The following is a 19440-nucleotide window of genomic DNA, read 5'->3' as shown; positions in this document are numbered from 1 at the left end:
AAGGATTATCCCTCCCTCCTTTTCAAAGTGCTTGGAAGTACAACGCCTTAATACTAGGAAACCAAACAAGTGTCAGTTACGGCAAGAACGCAATTGGGAAACAAATCAATATCATTTCAACTTTAAATTATAAATCCAAGTATAATGATGAGTACAGTAAAGATATCACTGTGCACCATTGAAAAACCTTTTATTTGTTTTCCAAGATTCAAGGCTTCTTAGTGGTGCCATATCAAAATCTCAACCAAAACAAAGCAACAGTCTGTTTACCTTTCTTTACGTGTGGTCTACAGAAGCTAAGTTTTGAACAAATAATATCACCACAACTCGACAAAAGAATGTTTACAAGCATTCTTGTTTAGAACGATTCTTTATGTCACAGTTGAAGGTCTTTCACTTTGTTATCCATTTGAGACATGTTGTTTGTATTGTGAATGTGCATTCTGTAACTCATTGTGAGGCCCCCATTTATTCCGAAGCTCAAATTGACATTTTTCTAATTTAGTAGTCATTTGGAAGAAATCTGGTGTAACTCTGCAACTTTCAATTTGCATTTTTCTGCTGCATCTAGCTCCTGCTTTCTTACCTACAGTGTATTTCCAATGCAATATATGTTTTAATATTTTTTAGGGTGTTGCAATAAACAGAGAATTCCAGTGAACCCCTCTCTCTTTTCTTCCTTCGTCCTCTCTGGCCTCTTCTTCTTCCACTTAAACACATCCCTTTTTAGTTTGAATATATGTAATAAACTGAAAATCATAATTGCATTTGCCACAGATATGGGTCAACTTGTCGCAAGTGTTGCCGAGTCCGCCCTTGGCAGTGCCATCTCTTCTGCCCTATCGGCAGCAGCTCTAACCAACACCATTACAACATCCACTACAACTGCTGTCACCACTACCGCTGCTTCAGACATGGCTGCCACTCCAACTGACACTGCCCTGTCAGTGGCCGCATCCTCTCTTTTAAGTAGCATGGAATCAAGGTATTACAGAGGTTTTATTGCTATTCATTCCCTCTCCAGAGATGGTAGAGACAGCATTTTGCTGCATTGGTACTCCCATTTTATGTTATAAAGCCCCACTGTCCTACTTGTAGCTACTTGCTCCCTCTATATAGAAAACCTCCCCAATTGGTGCCTGTTGGTCCCCCATGATCATCTTTTTCTTATGTTATGCTACGGTCACAAAGGTTCGTACAAACGATAATTTGGTACGAATCTCCCTGTTTTTCCATTGTCTAAAAATCGTTCGTACGGCGTTCGTAGCAGTTCGTAATGGCATTTGTGACCAAGGCTTTAGTTGAGAGCTGAGTTAATGAGATAGCCACCTGTCAGTGACCTTGCTGTGTGGTCTAATCCCTTCTGGCCCAGTAGCATTGATGGTCTTTAAAAAAAAATTAAAACAGTTCAATTTATATGACAATGTGTTATGCAAGGACAATTGAAAATGGAGTGCTGTTGGTATCACAAGTTTCCATTAGGGAACTCTGCTAGGAATATCAAAGTGCAATCATCATCATGTCATATTCAGCTTGAAGGACATCACTATGCACCATTGAAAAACCTTCTGTCTGTTTTGCAAGATTCAAGGCTTCTTAGTGGTGCCATATCAAATCTCAACCAAAACAAAGCAACAGTCTGTTTACCATTCTTTACGTGTGGTCTACAGAAGCTAAGTTTTGGATATATATGTATATATATATCTTTTGTTTAAGGCCAGAAGGGCATTAACTCTTTGCAAAATGAAATGCCCCTCTTGCTCCAAGCAGACGATATATTTACAATTTATTGAGTAATTTATGTAGAATAGGACTCGTAGTAATTATGAAACCCAGGTTTAGAATCACATTAGGTTGTATTGGATCTGTTCATTGTGTTACTGGTCTGCATATGTAGAAGTGCATTTTACTTAATAGCTCCGTTTCTTCATTTTGTTTTTTCTTCTTATTTGATCATATAGATCTTCAGCACCACTTCAACCTGGACTGACACGTGTGCCACAGCTCGTAACAGTGACGGCAAACTCACCAACCCCAACTTCAACGGTATCAGGTACGATTGTCATGCCTGTGTATACATGTGCTCTAATTCTTTATGTGCTTGCATAACCATAGCAGATGTATGTATGTCCATCATTTATCATACTGCTTGGCTTGACATGTTAACTAATATAGGTTTCCCGATAGAACATCAAGATCATTCAGTCAAGTACCAGATTTTGAGAAGGAGGTTCAGAGCCGTTAGCAGAGCTTAATACATGATATTAACCTAAAATAACTTTACTCATGAGTTTACTAGTATATACCCTTCATTTGAGTTTTTCAGGAAATAATTCTGCAGATCAATAAATTCAGTATACATAATTCTTTGCAAACTGTTAAATTATAAATGCTGTCATCTGTATGCCCCTATTGAAAAGGGGAAAGCATATCATGATGTAAGTCTGTGACACATTATTTGTAACAACTTATTGCAAGATTGAATTGATGAAATAATGATAAATGCTCTGAAGGAGCAAACTATAATCTGTCATATCATGTGCACTCTTCACTCACATCCTAGCCTCCCAGCCATGGGGTCTATTCCCCCAATTAATACCGGCAACTCATCCATCATCAGGTGATGCCACTCAATCCAATGCAACCACTACTACCACTATCACCACCACTTCCACCAACATCACCGCTGCTGCCACAGCCACACTAACCACCATGTCCACCATCGCTGCAACCCCTACCATGGCTTCAGCATTGTCAGCCATTGCATCATCATCATCATCCTCATCCCTTTTATCATCAGCCCAAGCCCCTCCTTGGCAGACCTCCAGGCCAACCACCTCCATCTTTGCTTCACTCATCGAATCAGACATGATGGAAGTACCCTTACGTAAGACATTTCTCTCCTTCATGCCATTTGAATGATTAACCCATTAGCAACTAGGGATTTTGTAAAAATGGCCTATTACTCACTGGAAGATGTTGTAATATTGCTCTCACTTTGACATCGTTCTGAACAATATGAAACATGCGCCATTTTTCTATGCAGAATCTTATTGTAGACGTAGTAAGGATTGCGCACGGATAACACATTCATGGTAGACCCCATAGAGGGATACAACAGCGCGTTGAAAACGGATGGGCGGTTCAGTGTGTAAAAGGAGGGTCTTTTTCGGGCGGTTTAGTTGCTAAAGGGTTCACCCCTTCTGTGGTCACATTTTTATGATCAGTTATTAACAATGATTTCACTATTCGAATCTTTGTTATTTAATTTGACAAAAAATAAGATGAAGGTACATGTATCTATTTCAAGGAGAAAAAATTACTAGCCAAACTTGATAAAATTCACATTATGGCAGGAGAAATCCATAGCATAGAAATCAAATGTTAAATGTATAATTACATTGTGTGATACTACTTAACCGAACATGAATGATTGTAATTTCATAATTTTTGTGTTCTGATGCTAGCTAGAAGTAAAAGGGTTCAGTTGTTAATTGTTATGTTCTTCTGGCTAAATGAAAATCACAATTTTCTCTCCCTTTCAGCATCTGTGCCAAATCCACAAGGTTCATCAAGTCCAATTGTTAGCAGTAGCATCACAATGTAAGTCGCATTTATTCCCCAACTATTCTTATTTCCCATGGCACTGTTTGAGCAGACCCACTACCTGATTGACACCATAGGTAGGGGGCTTGTATGATGTGCTAGAGTAAATGGTATGTTTCATTACGCTCAAACCTCACACTGCCCTCTGTGGTGGAGTGGTGGCTACGAGACGTGCCCACATTTCAAGTATATCCCAAATCAAATTACTTCAAATTGAAGAAAAGAAATCTATTTTCATTTCCTGGGGGGTGTTTCACAAAGATTACAAGTCAAACTTAGCTCTAAGTTGGACTTAAATATTATGGAGAGCCATCTGTAGCCTTATAATGAAATATATTCAAAAGCAAAAATCAAGTATCTTAGTAAATTCCTCATCAAGAACATGAAATCTTCCATGATAATAGAAAATATGAATAATTTGAATCAACATTTTATGCCTTTTAACATAACTTTTACATAAGATTTTCATAGATGACAATGGCTTTCCATAATTGTTAAATCCAACTTAGAGATAAGTTCAACTTAGGATCTTTGTGAAACACTCCCCTGGTTGTTTGTTCAAATAAGTACCCTGTGCTCATTGATACATCATGTATGTCATGTGATGAAGTGGTCCATTCACTTTCAATCAAGAGGTTTAGGCTTCATATCTCAGCCCAGCACATATGTACTTTGGCAAGACATAAATCTAAATTTGTCACTCTTTACTGAGGTGGAAATGGGTACCTGATATGCCAGAACACTTCATATTGGTCTGTGCAGCTACTGCAGTGGCTATGGTATTGGAGCACCAGGAGCATGACAGCAATATTGACATGAGTGATATACAACATGCCACTTGGATTGCGCATTATTGTGCAGAAACCATGTCAATAATAATCCTTGTAGTTCTCCGTGTCCAGCTTTTTGCGAGTAGGCTAGAAAAGAAACCTCATGCAAGCTACAGCTCATAAACATGTATATTTGATATCAGACCTTTGTAAGAAAACATGCCCATATGTAATTTTAATTTTATAGGTTTTTCTCATTGCAAATCATTTCATACAGCATATATTTTAATACATACAAGACATACATACATTCTTAAATCATCAATTTTTAAAAATCTTTTCTCAGGTCTGCTACATCAGCTAACAGACCCGATCACACAGAGACACCTGGGAACATATCTGGTAAGAATATATTTTTCATTTTGTTATGTAACACTTTCCTGATGAAAACCATCAATCACTGTATTGTGCTGAGTTCCAGTCATTTGAGAATTTGTAATTTTGTGCATACTTTTAAATTTCCACAGCCTATGGCAGATAAATCAATTTATTAGATATTCAAATTTTATCTGTTTTGATAGTTTTCTCCAAACAGTTACCCTCCCCCCAAGATAAACAGAGAAATGTGCATGATCCATCGAATGTGAGAAAAATATATTTTATTTTGTAACAGATTAATGTTACTGATTGCTTTCAACAATTATGAAAACATGATTGGAAATCATTTTAACGCTTTCTATGGTGGACATGTACCAAATAATCTTAAATTATTTTTGGTTTGTGTCCCACTGGTGAGAAAATTAAGCAAACAAATTTGTTTATGTTTACAGTTTGCCCAATCTTTATCATTTGAGTCCATATTTTACCTCTTCATCAATTCCAGGGGTCAGTGGTCTACCAGAGGGTGTAGATCCATCGTTCCTTGCTGCTCTACCAGAGAACATCAGGCAAGAAGTCCTCCAGGAACACCTGGGTATACGCAATGCCCCTCATCAGGCTGCCACACAAGCAGCATCTACCCCTCCATCAGCTCCAGGCGAACCTGCAATTTCACTTAGTCAGGTGAACCCCGAGTTCTTAGCTGCTCTGCCACCACATATACAAGAAGAGGTAAGACTTATCTTTAATTTTTTTGTTTCTGATGAGGTTCTTTTCACCGTTGCCCTTTATTACATTTGTTGACAATAGATATCATACATAGAGAATAATAATTGTGATTGTGGTATTGACAATATATTAATGTCAATGATGATGGTGCTTGAAGTAGTTGACATAGTTTAAGTGAAGCAGATGTTATAGAGCGTGAATAACTTCAAGAGAAATTTCCTTTTGAAGCAGTTGTTAGTATAAACAAAGTACAGAGACAGAGACAATCAAATGATTGTATAAAGTGGAGAGGAAGGGCCACTTTTTCTATTACATTTGTTCAGTAATTACATGCGTTGAACTATGTGAAGTTAGCATTGCAAAACATTCAACCACATCACTTTCAAGTGGAAATATAACTGAACTGTTAACTTTTCTTGATAGGTACTTGCACAAGAACGAGCTGAACAGCAACGTCACACCCTGGCTGCCCAGAGTAGCACATCCGCTCCTGTTGTACCCGCTGAACCAGTGGACCCTGCAGCCTTCATCCAGAACCTGCCCCCTGGACTCCGTCAGACAGTCCTTGCCGACATGGACGATAGTGTGCTTGCAGTTCTTCCTGCTGACATCGCTGCTGAAGCCCAGGCTCTCCGACTGGACCGCGTCCTGAGACATCGTCAGCTCATGCAGGATCGACTGCTGAGGGAGACTGGTATGCTGAGTGCTATCCTCCGCTATTCAGGTGCTTTACAGGGTAGCGGACTAGTAGGTTGTCCCATCAAGCTACCATGGTGGGACACAAGTCCATCCTGATATTACATTCCCAACCGACACCAACCTAAAAACTGCATGAGACCAGTCATTAGGGGTCATGATTGAGGGAATTGATATCCAGGGTTGCCTGATGAAGCAGCACCAAATACGCATTCATTTGAGGAATATTTGCATTCGTTATCTTTTGATTTATGATTTTATTTGAACTAAATATAACAATTGCTTTAGAAATACATGTGCGATTTAAAAAATTGACTGTTGGAGTTATATGTAAACTATAGTATCTTATAAAGTGAATTTTCTTCTTCTTGACACAGGTTTGCAAGGTCGATTGGGGCATGGAATGAACTACTATCGTTTGTCTGTACCCCGTCAAACAGGCCAGTCATGGGGTTGGGGAGGTAGTGGTTCCAATCGAGGCGGCAGTCACTCCAGACAGCAAGGAGTGTTTAGTTCAATCACTCAGAACCAGGGCAGACAGCTGGTGGACCTTGAGGCTCTGACCTGCCTTCTGGTACTCCTATTTGTCAATGAACCCAAGCTTAATCTGGTACGTCTGCTACGAGTGCTTCGTAACCTGAGCTTCCATCAGCCTACAAGGCAGTGGATCCTTCAGGCTTTACTCAGCATCATGGAGCGCACCAAGGCCTGTAAGACACAAGGTGATGGCAAGGTAGCAAGTGCCGAAGCAGATATGATGCCCCTGCAGAAGATGGACTCTGGTTCAGGAAAGGCTTATCAGCAGCCTTCCTGGCTCTCAATCAGCATGGACGCTGCCTTAGGATGCCGTGCTAGTGTCTTCAAGGTGCAAAGGTCCAGCAAAAAGAGCTCTGACAAGCAAGGTTCTCTAGTTTGCATACACCCGCAAGTAGCACCAATGGTGTGCAGACATGTCATGGACGCTCTCCTTGCTCTAGCCAAGGAGTTTCCATACCAATTTATTCCCATAGCGAGCAAGAAAGACTCTCTCAAAGACTTCTCAGGGATTCCTGGTTTATCAAATATGAGTAGTAGTGCCTCTAGCAACAATGAACGTAAGTCAACGCTCACTTCCAGTCAAGAAATGGGTGAGGAAGCAAAGACAAGTGCAAGTCAGGGTGATTCCAAAGCTAGTAACAAAATAGAATTGGACTTCTGGGACCTTCTGGTACGACTGGACAACACCAGTCAGGGCAGGAAAGGCAAAGTGACATCCCGGCCTTCAACGGTTCCTGCAGCAAAGGAAGGCCAGGACCCAGATACTAGTAATTCAGCTCTTTCCAAACTGATGGCTATGCTGTCGCACCCTGTGGTGAAGCGTAGTACAGCTCTCACTGACAAGCTCCTACATCTGCTGTCCATGGTAACCAGCTCCTTACCAGATGGAGACAAGGATAAGATCAGCAGTCTGCAGGTGAGTTACAGTTCATCTAATACACTTTCAGTTCAGGAAAACGTGGTGGACGTAATACCCTATCTTGTTTTATATAGAAAACCTGATACAGTTAAAGTTACATATTGTATTTTTGTAGTACATCATTACAATGCTTGTTAATGCCGTATTCTTGCCCACATCTTAAGCAGATTTCGTGAATTATAGGAGAAATGCTTTCTTTGTACCCACCGACAGCGACAGTAAAGTAGAGTCTCTTGTAGAATCAAATAGTGCAATTATTTTTTGGGACATACAATGAAACTTCTGTTTTTCTTTGATTAACATCCAATATTTCTCTTCTTTTGCAGTCTGGTGTCATACGGAGACCAAACTCATACCTGTCAGATGCGGTCAGAAGCTCATCAAATCGATCCTCGTCTATCTTGGCTGTAGCAGCGCCCTCTTGTGGTGACCAGTCAAGCAGAGGACAAGCCGCCAGTGAGGACACCAGTAGTTCAGCCATCACTCCTCCTGTAGGTAGTCCCATGGATACTGCCTCACAAGGTAGGTTTACCTCGCTACAAGTTGTAAGATTTACAGGTTCAAAAATGTCCGACCCATTGTATGAAAGGCACATTTTTGTTGTTTTCTTCGATAAATAACTCCATAGCATTCAAAAATCTTTAACCTGTCAGTATATAAGTCAATGAGTAATTATTTGACTACTCGTATCAAATATCTTTGAAAGATGATGACAGCAGGAGCTGAAATGTCTGATTTAGTGTTAAAATGTTTTGAGAGGTAGCTAAATGCTTAATTCTTACAAGACTAGATGCAGAATAGTATTTCTTTTTGGGAGCACAACTGACAGAGAAATGAAGCTGCAATGATATACCTTTTATGATGTTCTTAAATTTACAGAGCTTCCAAGTACACAGAGTGTCAATGAGGAAGAGTCATCAAGCAGTAAGACAGAACCTCCGGTCCCTGAGAAGACATTGGTAGATGAAAACCTCCTCCAGTTAGCTGTTGAGGTATGTTTCTTTCCGCTCTATACTCGCAGTCAATACTACAGTCTTTCTAAAATACCCTTGTGCTTATGCCAAACATGGGGGGTTTCAGAAAACGATGCCAAGGATAAATTTTCTCTGAAAGCACTTCAATTTCCAAATCTGCTTTATCCCCCCCCCCCCCCCCCCCTCCCCCGTGAAATCATGCACCTTGGATGCTGCAAGACACTTACTTTGGACCAAGTGTAACCATTTCCTATCAAACGTCTTGGTTTTTCTGATGTATCCGGGATGTGACTTGTATTCATCCAAACCAAAAATATGTTATCCATATAATCAAGTTTAGAGAAACAATATTAGTACAATCTTTATTAGTTTGGAAGCAAGTTTTGTTCACCAAAAAAATTTCAAAATGATGTGAACATCCCTCACTTGTTTTTATCACCTGTTACTTAGGTGTTGACAGCACATACCTGTTCAGAAGATGGTCTTGAGGATGCTACCACAATGTTGATGCAGTTATCTAGGGGTCACTCTACCACTAGGGAAGCTGTCCTGAGACTCTTACTCCGAGGAGCACAAGAACTTGGCCAGACGCTCTGCAGGTAAGAAAGATCTTTAGTAATGCGGTTATCATGACTTTTGTTGTTGGTTTCATTTTTGCTGATGTGCATCGGAAGTTAAACAACATAACAACGTTAGTTATTTGAACCCCATTTAGGCCATTGCTAAAAATCTATATGTTACATGGTGATCATATTTTCTACTTGGTGTTAAATAGGACTAATTGATATCATCATTGTTCTTACAAACCACAGAGATATTTTGAAGCTCCATCGTGAGGTCCAGGATTACCGAGCAAGACAGCTCCAGACAGACACATCCCCCGAAGATCCAGACGATAGCAATACCAACTCGGCCTCTGGTACCTCCTCGACTGTCTCAGCCCTTCAGGGCTACATCACAGATCGCTACAGCCCCAGCACAAGTATTGTTATCAATGCCCCTACCACAGGCGCCAAGAGAACCGGCTTTGAGCTTCGGTTGCAATCCATGGGACTCTTTACGGGCAAGACTTCAAACCAGAACTTCCTGCTGAGGATGCTCAAGGTCATCATCCAGCTGCGAGAGGTCGCCAAGAAGGCTAAGCGGGTTGCTGATATTCAGAGATGTAAGTAGCGATAGCGTAGGCAAGCCATGTGTTCTCAATAGATACCTATCCTGAATTATTATTGAACCATCAACTTTTAAAGACTATTGCGAGACATTTTTATGGTTATTACCCCTTACATGGTCAACTAAACTAATGTTTATGTTATCCCATTGAAATGTTAATCTTGATACATGGGGTTCAAAGAAATGTTGGCAAACCTGCACAGGACGGCTTTGTAAAAATGATACCGTGATTTCTGTCCTGTCTGACTTCTTATTGCTGTATTTAGGGGGGAGGTATAACAAATGACAGGGCATATAGCAATTATAAGACAATTTTACTTGATTTCTAGAGTACTTGCTTCACTAGAATGAATTTGTACTTTTCTAACAGTGGGTGGTCCTAACATTGCTGCTGCTGTAGCTGCCCTGGAAACCAATGCTACAGAGCTGATGCAGATGATGAGTAGACGCAGCACAGTCCCAGCGAGTAGCAGACAGACTGACAGACAGAACAGCCAGACATCACAAGGGGTGAGTTCATCTCATCTCTTCTCTTCTCTCCTCTTCTCTCTCTCTCTCTCTCTCTCTCTCTCTCTCTCTCTCTCTCTTTCTCTCATTCTCGTACTTGGCCTGAGGAAGAGTTGGTCCTTGTCATGGAATTTTGCAGTATTAGATGTAAACAGCAATTTTTTTTAAAATCCTGTAATGAAGAATAATAGTCTTTGATATCTCAAACATTTTATTTATAAAGATGAAATGTGTTTGTGAGGAAAAAGTGTCAACTATGTTATTTATAATGTTAAATAGATGAAATGATTAGCGCCAGTAATTGGAGTGAAGAATAAATACAAATGCCATTTTTCCATTTTAATGACATAACTTATTCCATTCGGATTAATCTATCTGGCACAATAGGCATCTGGTGCAGAGACAAGCTCAGCTGCTAGCACGCCATCAGGCACAGCCAACACCACACCAGTCACGGAACAGCCACCACCTGTCGCCTCATCCACAGTCACTGACACTGGAGAGGTGGTGAATCCTGGACGCACTCCCTCTGCACCTGCAGAAACACCCATGGAGGTAGACTCTGTTGTTCAACTGCCAGAAGGGGTGGGAGCACGACAACTGGAGCGACAAGCATCAACCAGCACCACGTCCAGTCAGAAACATGAGGTAAGATGTTTTTCTGTAAAATAATTGTGAACTTACTTATTCTCATGATTGAACAGGTCCAATAAAGGATGTTTGATGTAGAGGTGTTGTGGTCCAGTAGATAAGTCACAGGACAGTGGATCACATGGTTCACAGTTGGAGTCCCGCCATGCCACTAATGTCCTTGGGTAAGACATTAGTCTACATTTGCCACTCTCCACACAGGTGTTAAACTGGTAACCGATAGGATGCAAACATTAATGTGGTTGGATAGGCATGTGTGAATTTGTAACTACATTCCTTTCTTAGGGTCAATCCAAAACGTGGATATGTTATACAGATACAGACAATCCATTTGTTCTGTCATTAAAGTAAATCATTATACTGTAAATCTTTGCTGAAGATTTCCATCTACCTTTCAAACTGTAAAATTTCCCTTCTTTATTCCTTTATAGATGACAGTTGTGGTAACTTTTGTGTTGTGTTGTGTTGTGTTACATTAAACATGTTCATTCTTAACACCAAATTCATTTTCTACAGGATGATGACGATGGTCCTCAGCTGAGTGACCTCCTAGGCCTGGAGGAGCTGTGGGACACCCTTAGCACATGTCTTACAGAGCTCTCCCTCACACCAGACACCCATGCAGTGCTTGTCCTACAACCTGCTGTAGAGGCCTTTTTCCTCGTCCATGCCTCTGACAAGGATGCCGGCAAGGCATCCGCCGCCGCTGCACCCGAATCCTCTCAACCCTCTGCCTCCTCATCCTCACAGGCCCTTCATAGAGAAGGGCTCACCAGTAGTGCCTCCGACATGGGTCCCATCTCACCCATGCCAAATACTGCAGGATTCTTTGCCAGGGAGAGCTCAGTCACGTCCATCGTTACTCCTAACATGCCGTGTGATATACAGAAGTTCTTAACATTTGCAGGTGAGATATTCATCACATTGACATTATCTTTCTGTGCAAAGCACACAAATTTTTGGAAATACACTGTTTCCCCCCAAAAAAGTTATGAAAACAAAATGCTGAAGTGCTCTGAACAGTTATTATAAGCAATATTGTCTGGCAGAAAAATGGGGATATGTAAAAAAAATATATATACTGTTTAAAATATGTTTAATGCTACTTCAACGGGACTTGTGTGTACCTTTGTGTATTTTAATAGCAATTTATACCATTTCATATTTTGTAGAGAAACATCGCAACGTGCTGAACCAGATCCTTCGCCAATCTACCATCCATCTCTCCGAGGGGCCTTTCTCCGTGCTCGTCAACCACGTACGCATCCTCGACTTCGACGTCAAGAGACGTTACTTCCGTCAGGAGATGGAGCGAGGTGACGAAGGAATGCGGCGAGAAGACATGGCTATCCATGTGAGAAGGGAGCATGTGTTTGAGGACTCGTATCGTGAGTTGCACCGTCGTACCCCGGAGCAGTGGAAGAACCGCTTCTATGTGGTCTTTGAGGGAGAAGAAGGCCAGGATGCTGGAGGACTGCTCAGGGAGTGGTATCTCATTATCTCAAAGTGAGTCCTTTTGTTCATTTTGTTTTGTTATCAATGGGGGGGGGGGGGTGCTCGTTTGAGGCAATGGCCAGAGTTCAAACCCTTAATCCTTCCCATTTTAATTTCTTAGGCTTCATGCTGCACATGCACAGCACGTATGTAGTTTTTTTCAAGTTCGTTTCAACACTGTTTTAATCAATCACATGAGACAATGTCATGTATGGAAACAAGAAGAAATAGTTATTAATGATTCTCATTATCCAAATCATTTATTTGAATCAAAGATTTGCAATACTATTTGATTCTCTTCTTTACAGGGAGATCTTCAACCAGATGTATGCCCTCTTCCGTACCTCACCCGGAGACAGAGTAACCTACATCCCCAACCCATCGTCCCACTGCAACTCCAACCATCTCAGCTACTTCAAGTTTGTGGGCCGCATCATGGCTAAAGCCATCTATGACAACAAGCTTCTGGAGTGCTACTTCTCTCGCTCCTTCTACAAGCATATCCTTGGGAAGCCAGTCAAGTAAGATTCCATTCCTTGCTCTACTTATCTTCCTCTCTAGGAACATTCATGTTGAGATCTATCAGGTTTTTTCTACCTGTTAATTTGTATGCCTCCGCTACAAAGTAGCAGGAGGCATTATGTTTTCAGGTTGTCCTTCCGTACATCACGTTCTGTTGATCGCGTTATCTCAAGAACCAATTGGTGGATTCCCGCCAAACTAGGGTCATGTATGTATCTTGCACAGCAAATGAACTGATCATTTTTTGGAGTCAAAAGCACAAAGGTCATAGGGCTCATTATGTATGCAAAAATAGCTTGTGATCACGTTATTTCAAGAACCAAGCGGTTATGTATGAACTTTCTAGTTACCATACATGGATATACATTTAGAATTTTAGTTCTCAATCTGTTTCCTTGATTAGCACCATTGAAAAACCTTGTGTTCATTCTGATTAACCCATGGCTTCTTGGTGAGTGCAATATAAAATACACAACTAAAGCAAAGCATCAGTCTGTTTACCTTTCTATACGTGTGGTCTACAGAAGCTAAGTTTTGGACATTGGTATTTTCTTCCTAGTTTAACTACGCCACACTGACTCAAAGAACCACATTATGTGGAATTCTTTTTATTTATGTTCTTCTGTTAAAATGGAAAAGGATCAAAATGTTATTTTTGTCCACGCTAAACAACGTGATGGATCGAAAGAAGTGATAGTAGTCAATATCACTCAATTTCATGAAATACAGTACAGGATTTTGATTTGTCTCTTTTAAGTAATGTGATCAGTCATATTAATATGCTGTTAACCTATCAAAATAGACAGGTTGTTAACCCTTTTGATATAAATAACAAAGTGGTGATCAACATTTCTAAATATCTAATCTCATTGTAATCCAATTTATTTCCTCCCCCAGATACACTGACATGGAGAGTGAAGACTATGCTTTCTACCAAGGACTTGTATTCCTGTTGGAGCATGATGTCTCTGAACTTGGTTATGATCTGACCTTCAGTACTGAGGTATGTGTCTGTTTTCTCCTCTAGTCTTATGGTTGCACTCGGGTTGGGTTAGTTTGAGAGTTTGGGTTCGGGTTAGGTGTAATGTATTTTCCAGGGTTGAAATTCCAGGACCCTGTTTCATAAAACTTGATATCAGTAACAAGTTACAAGCTACTGAAATTATGGCATCTGATTGGCTGAGAGCAAATTTGTCATAGAAATTTGTTTTAGATACAAAGTTTTATGAAACGGGCCCCAGGGCAGGCAATCAATTAATGTTGGAAATTGACTCCAAAGCAAATTTTGCGAGAGCATGAGTCACAGAACTGTCTTCATACAACAAACAGAGAAAGTTCATATTTATGTATTATTCCACTGACAGTAGATGGATTTCACAGGGAAGAAATATGGAAAATGGGATTGTGGAGTGATTTACCTCTGGTAAACTAAATGTACATTTAAAAAGAGCTGTGGTGCAAAAACAATAAAATGATACTACATAATAGAACTTATACTAACGATAAAATATAAACTTTCCAGCTTACATAACTCAAGACATTGCTACTGAAGCTTTAGGATTTTGAAATTATGTCATGAATTAATGTTGGATTTAATTATTTGTTATCCTCTTAACAATTATTTTGTGCATGATCAATACAACATTTTGATGTTGACTTTGAATATACTCCTTACAGATTGAAGAGTTTGGAGTGACAGAAGCGAGAGACCTGAAGCCCAACGGCAGCAATCTGATTGTGACCGAGGACAACAAACAGGAGTACGTACACCTTGTATGTCAGATGAAGATGACGTCAGCCATCCGCAAGCAGATCGATAGCTTCCTAGAAGGCTTCTATGACATTATCCCTAAGAAGCTGATTGGTATCTTCAATGAGCAGGAGCTTGAGCTGCTGATTGCTGGGCTGCCTACCATTGATGTGGATGATCTCAAAGCCAACACAGAGTACCACAAGTATCAGAGCAACTCTCTGCAGGTAACTTTGGAATCTTTGTTTTTGTTGGGCTTCTTATCATATTTTCACAGTCTGTGTGGAAACTTCTACCTCTAGGATATTTTATAATTTCCTTTACGATATGAATAAGAGGAAAACAATCTTTAAAAGTGGAATGATAGTAAACATAATACGTTTCTTGGAAGTAATTTTGTTGTTATCATATTGTAAAGCACATTGTTATTTTCTCCAAAGATGAAATGCACTATAGAAGCCAAGGTTATTATTATTATTATTATTAAATGATACATGCTTCCTCCCAACAACTGTGAGGTATGATACTAGGTCACTTATACATTGTGAATAAGAACAAAGATATGTTCTATCAGCTTTACTTCCATCTCATTTATGAAAACTTGGAAACCTAGAAAGCAAGATAGCTCATGTAAAATAGTAAAGACAAAATACATATTACACACAAATTAAATATAAACGATTACTCCCTTCCAACTTCAGATCCAGTGGTTCTGGAGAGCGCTACGCTCCTTTGATCAAGCCACAAGGGCCAAGTTTGTCCAGTTTGTGACTGGAACATCCAAGGTGCCCCTCCAAGGGTTTGCATCACTGGAAGGCATGAACGGACCTCAGAAATTCCAGATCCATCGCGATGACAGGTCTACAGATAGACTGCCAACTGCTCATACATGGTAAGCACTCGGAAGGTTGTATTGTGATGACTATAAAGGTTCGTTCAGATAAGGCACGGTAAACCGCCGCTAAAAAACGCCGCCACAGTTTGTAAAAAAATGTAAATGAATGGCAACTGCATGCAACAAAGGACTTGGGAATATTCACCGAGCTCTGTGTTATAAGATACAGAAATGTGAAGCATACTACATTGCACGCAGACCTGCCAACCAGTACGATTTAGTCGTATTTAGTACCATTTTTAGAAGCAAATACGACAGTACGATTTTCCTCAATAAAATATGATTTTTGTGTGTGTGTGTGCCATTTTCAATGGCAAAATGCCCATTCTGTCCTATAAAGTATCCTACAAGCATCTCACATCGGCAATTTGGGGATGTTCATTGGTTAATCGAACGCACCAATCGTGACAAAATCATGCATATTCAACCAACGATCCTTTAAGAAATTTCTTCCTGTATGTAGGAACTGTAAGAGGCATTGATCCGCGTAACAGTCCGTGTTCATTTTTAAGAATACAACTTTTGTCAGTAAAATACAACTTTTGGGATTAAAGAATACAGTTTTTGAACTCCAGAGGTTGGCAGGTCTGTTTACGCCATCATAACAAATTAAAAAATGCTATGGTTTTGCTGCGTCATGTCTGAGCGAGCCTTACTTGTGAAGATGTAGTTATGACATGTGTCAAAGATATCTGTTTATAAATCAGATGTTCTTTTTATTACGAAGTGTAAAACTTGCTATCAACATCGACAATATCTATTCATGCTTTTAGAAATACGATACCAGCTCAAAATTAACACTGTAACTACTTAAGAAAGATCATTTTACAAAATTAACAATAATAACCAGGGTATTGCTTTATGATGGCCAGGATCCCTTTATATTATTGTTTCCTCATTCACTTTAGCAATGTGAAGAAAATGAGTAGAACTGTATTTCTTTAAGGATCTTGCGATTATTTGTCTTTATACCACAGAATTTTAGCCCAGCAGACAGATACCTTACCAGTATTCAAACATGACATATTCTTATTTCAACCAGAAATACCAATTTAAACTGATTTGTGATATTGCCTTTCAATGTTCTTGATGATGTGACTCTCCTTTTCTTGTACAGCTTCAACCAGTTAGACTTGCCAGCCTATGAGACGTATGACAAGCTTCGTCGAATGCTCCTCTTGGCTATTGAAGAGTGCACTGAAGGATTTGGGCTTGCCTAGAATCCACAGAGATGTTGGATGCTGGAAGACATTTATCTATGACTTTTTTTTCTGATGAAATTATATATATGTAAACATTTTTTTTTCCCAGTGTAAGGAGGAAGAGTTTATGCCAGAGATTACTGTGTTATTAACATTGAATATATATTTGAAGGAAGATTTAAATAAAGTTTTTGGGATTTTTTTTGTTTTTGATAGGGATATTATAAGAGCCACTAGTATGTCCATATATATCTTTCTTAACTTTGAATTTTATACCTTATATACAACATACCATTATATAGGCCGAGGTGGCCATATAGTTCGGTGTATTACAAATGGAAGAATTAATATCATCAATATACTTGCTGTTTAATAGTGGCAGCATCATTTGTACTTAATCTGCATCATAACATGTTGTCCTTGACTGAATTATTGCAAGAGAGCTCTGATACAACTTGACAGTGATGAAAATATTGCATTTTTTTTAGTTAGAAACCCGTTTCATGGTTAAAGTTTGGTGTGTTTGATATGCTATTAACCGAGGCTTTCCACTTGCATATCCATTACAGCCTCTTGTGTTCCATTTTGTTTTTCAAATGTAAGTTTGATAGCTTGTATTACGGTAAAACAGAAATACGAGGAAAGATCCATAACGTGTTGTAGAGGATACCTGTTCATTTATCAATCGTGAGGTATTAACATTCAAATAGTTTACATGTGTTGCTGATTGGTAGTGAGTCAGTGTTGAGAGCTAGCTAGCATCAAGCAGGGTCTAGAGTCTAGGTATCCTTAAAGGTGCTTCCGTTCATCTCATTAAACTTGTTTCATGTGAGATGATGATTAATGCAAGGTATCGACTATGCATTTAAAGTTACAAAAACTTGTTTAAAATATGGACTGGACTGGAAATTAAGAGCTCTCATTTCACTTGGCCAGTTATGTAGGTAATGTATGCGGAAATGAATCTTACCTGTTAGCTGCTGTTTTTTTTCCTAGTATGACAGGTTGTCAAGCTCAATTTTAGTTTACTAAGTCTTAAAAAATCCATGACTTTGACCTGAAATTTCTGAAAACTATAAAATGGGACATGATTACTTTAGAATTTCTTGAGCAGATCTGTTTTAACGAGGTTTTTTAGAGGATGTTAAAAGGCTCATTTTTCAGAAAGAATCAAAATCAAAACCAAAACCAAAACTTGTCTTTATACACTTGCAAAAATCACTAATTAAAAAAAAAACTATTTGCAAGTCTGCATACACTATAAGGATTCCCACTTCAGCTCAAGGCAGCAAAATCAAAAACTGGGGGATTCCATCATCAAAATTACTATTCAACATGTACATACATGTTAACATACATACCAGTCACGTAGACATGTGCGTGACACAGTCCTGATAGATTATGATTGTTATCACCATGAAGGCCAATTAATTTTGTCGGAGGAATTTTATGCTCAAGTAAACAATAAAAGATAAAAGGTGACGTGTACATGTAATTTATTTTTTTCTATCTGAGAAATTATAATGAGATGTTGTCATGACGAAGTAAGAGTATTAAACAAGACATGTTTTAGGCCAGTATAACTGTGTGGTCTTTTTAAAGCACTTCTGTTCAAATAAAGTTGCAAGCTGAGCTCTTGAAATTGCCAGTAATGTGGTTTGATTACTTATATTGCATGTTTTATTTCTCTTTACGACTTTCTTTGACTATGCCATGTTATAAGCAGCATCTAATATCAAGAATTATCTATGACCTGACAGGAAATATATGTAGTTTATGAAATGATAGGTTTTGACAAAGTTGAGGAGGTTTTTTTTCCTATGATGTTCATATTATAAGTTCTGTATACCAGTATTTCTCCATGGGTGTAGTGTTTATCAGTCATACTTATTGTTGAGAACAATTTAGATATGTCTTTGTATAATAGATAATTTGTCAACTATGAATTGTACATTTCTACGAGGAATAGACAAGATAGTGGGTTATTCTGAGATGACTTGAAATACTTGTATTGTTCTTGATATCATATGATTAATGTTTTTGACGGTATAAAAGCTGTGAAGGGCTTGATTTCTTTTTGTTATGTATACAAAAAAGTTTAAATTCTTGCTATAAAATGAGATTAAAAACAATATAGTATTTGATTAACGAACTTAAACTAAGGAATGATATATGCATTTGAAGCAATAACTTTATTGCATCATATCATTATGTTCTCAACATATTTCCTGATGCGATTGTATTATGTGGGGGAACGGTTCAATGTGTTGAATGGATTTATTGTTCTTTGTTCAGGAATTGTGGAAAATATGAGTGTGTGTAAAAAGACAAGGATTGTTTTCACAGACTTGTATTCAAGGGAAACTTGAAAGTAATTGATGAAGATTGTTGGAAGATGTTTTGGGGCCTCTAGCCATCTGTGCAAAAGAAGTTGATGGTCATTGCCAATTAAAAAGATGAATTATTGAGAGAAAAATTAATCTTTGAGTTCAGTGTCTTTCTTTATAATGGTTTGTTTACAAATGTACTGCTGTACCAGAGCTATGTGTTTGTCCGTCTGCTTGTGTTCATAGGATCATATTCATAGAGTCACGCCTGGCTTAACTTTCCCGTTAATTCATTGATTTATGGAGTGCCACT

General features: G+C 39.0%; 1 protein-coding gene across 1 annotated transcript in view; it reads left to right on the top strand.

Moving 5' to 3' along the window:
* LOC575674 (E3 ubiquitin-protein ligase HUWE1) overlaps window positions 1-19280 on the top strand; it is a 69980-nt gene extending 50700 nt beyond the window's left edge. Inside the window, exons 60-80 of the mRNA XM_030972381.1 lie at window positions 778-985; window positions 1962-2053; window positions 2564-2887; window positions 3546-3603; window positions 4723-4778; window positions 5260-5486; window positions 5907-6207; window positions 6557-7632; window positions 7962-8157; window positions 8515-8627; window positions 9060-9208; window positions 9422-9774; window positions 10150-10289; window positions 10674-10934; window positions 11454-11844; window positions 12110-12443; window positions 12740-12952; window positions 13851-13956; window positions 14631-14930; window positions 15405-15595; window positions 16716-19280. Coding sequence (XP_030828241.1) covers window positions 778-985; window positions 1962-2053; window positions 2564-2887; window positions 3546-3603; window positions 4723-4778; window positions 5260-5486; window positions 5907-6207; window positions 6557-7632; window positions 7962-8157; window positions 8515-8627; window positions 9060-9208; window positions 9422-9774; window positions 10150-10289; window positions 10674-10934; window positions 11454-11844; window positions 12110-12443; window positions 12740-12952; window positions 13851-13956; window positions 14631-14930; window positions 15405-15595; window positions 16716-16818 — 5192 coding nt within the window. The 3' untranslated portion in view covers window positions 16819-19280. The remainder of the gene's footprint in view (window positions 1-777; window positions 986-1961; window positions 2054-2563; window positions 2888-3545; window positions 3604-4722; window positions 4779-5259; window positions 5487-5906; window positions 6208-6556; window positions 7633-7961; window positions 8158-8514; window positions 8628-9059; window positions 9209-9421; window positions 9775-10149; window positions 10290-10673; window positions 10935-11453; window positions 11845-12109; window positions 12444-12739; window positions 12953-13850; window positions 13957-14630; window positions 14931-15404; window positions 15596-16715) is intronic.
* The last annotated feature ends 160 nt before the right edge of the window (window positions 19281-19440 follow it).

The sequence above is a fragment of the Strongylocentrotus purpuratus genome, unplaced genomic scaffold, assembly GCF_000002235.5.
Source record: "Strongylocentrotus purpuratus isolate Spur 01 unplaced genomic scaffold, Spur_5.0 spur5_scaffold_6, whole genome shotgun sequence".
Lineage (NCBI taxonomy): Eukaryota > Metazoa > Echinodermata > Echinoidea > Camarodonta > Strongylocentrotidae > Strongylocentrotus > Strongylocentrotus purpuratus.
Note: the sequence above shows the minus strand (reverse complement) of the source record. Positions and strands in the feature narration are given on the sequence as shown.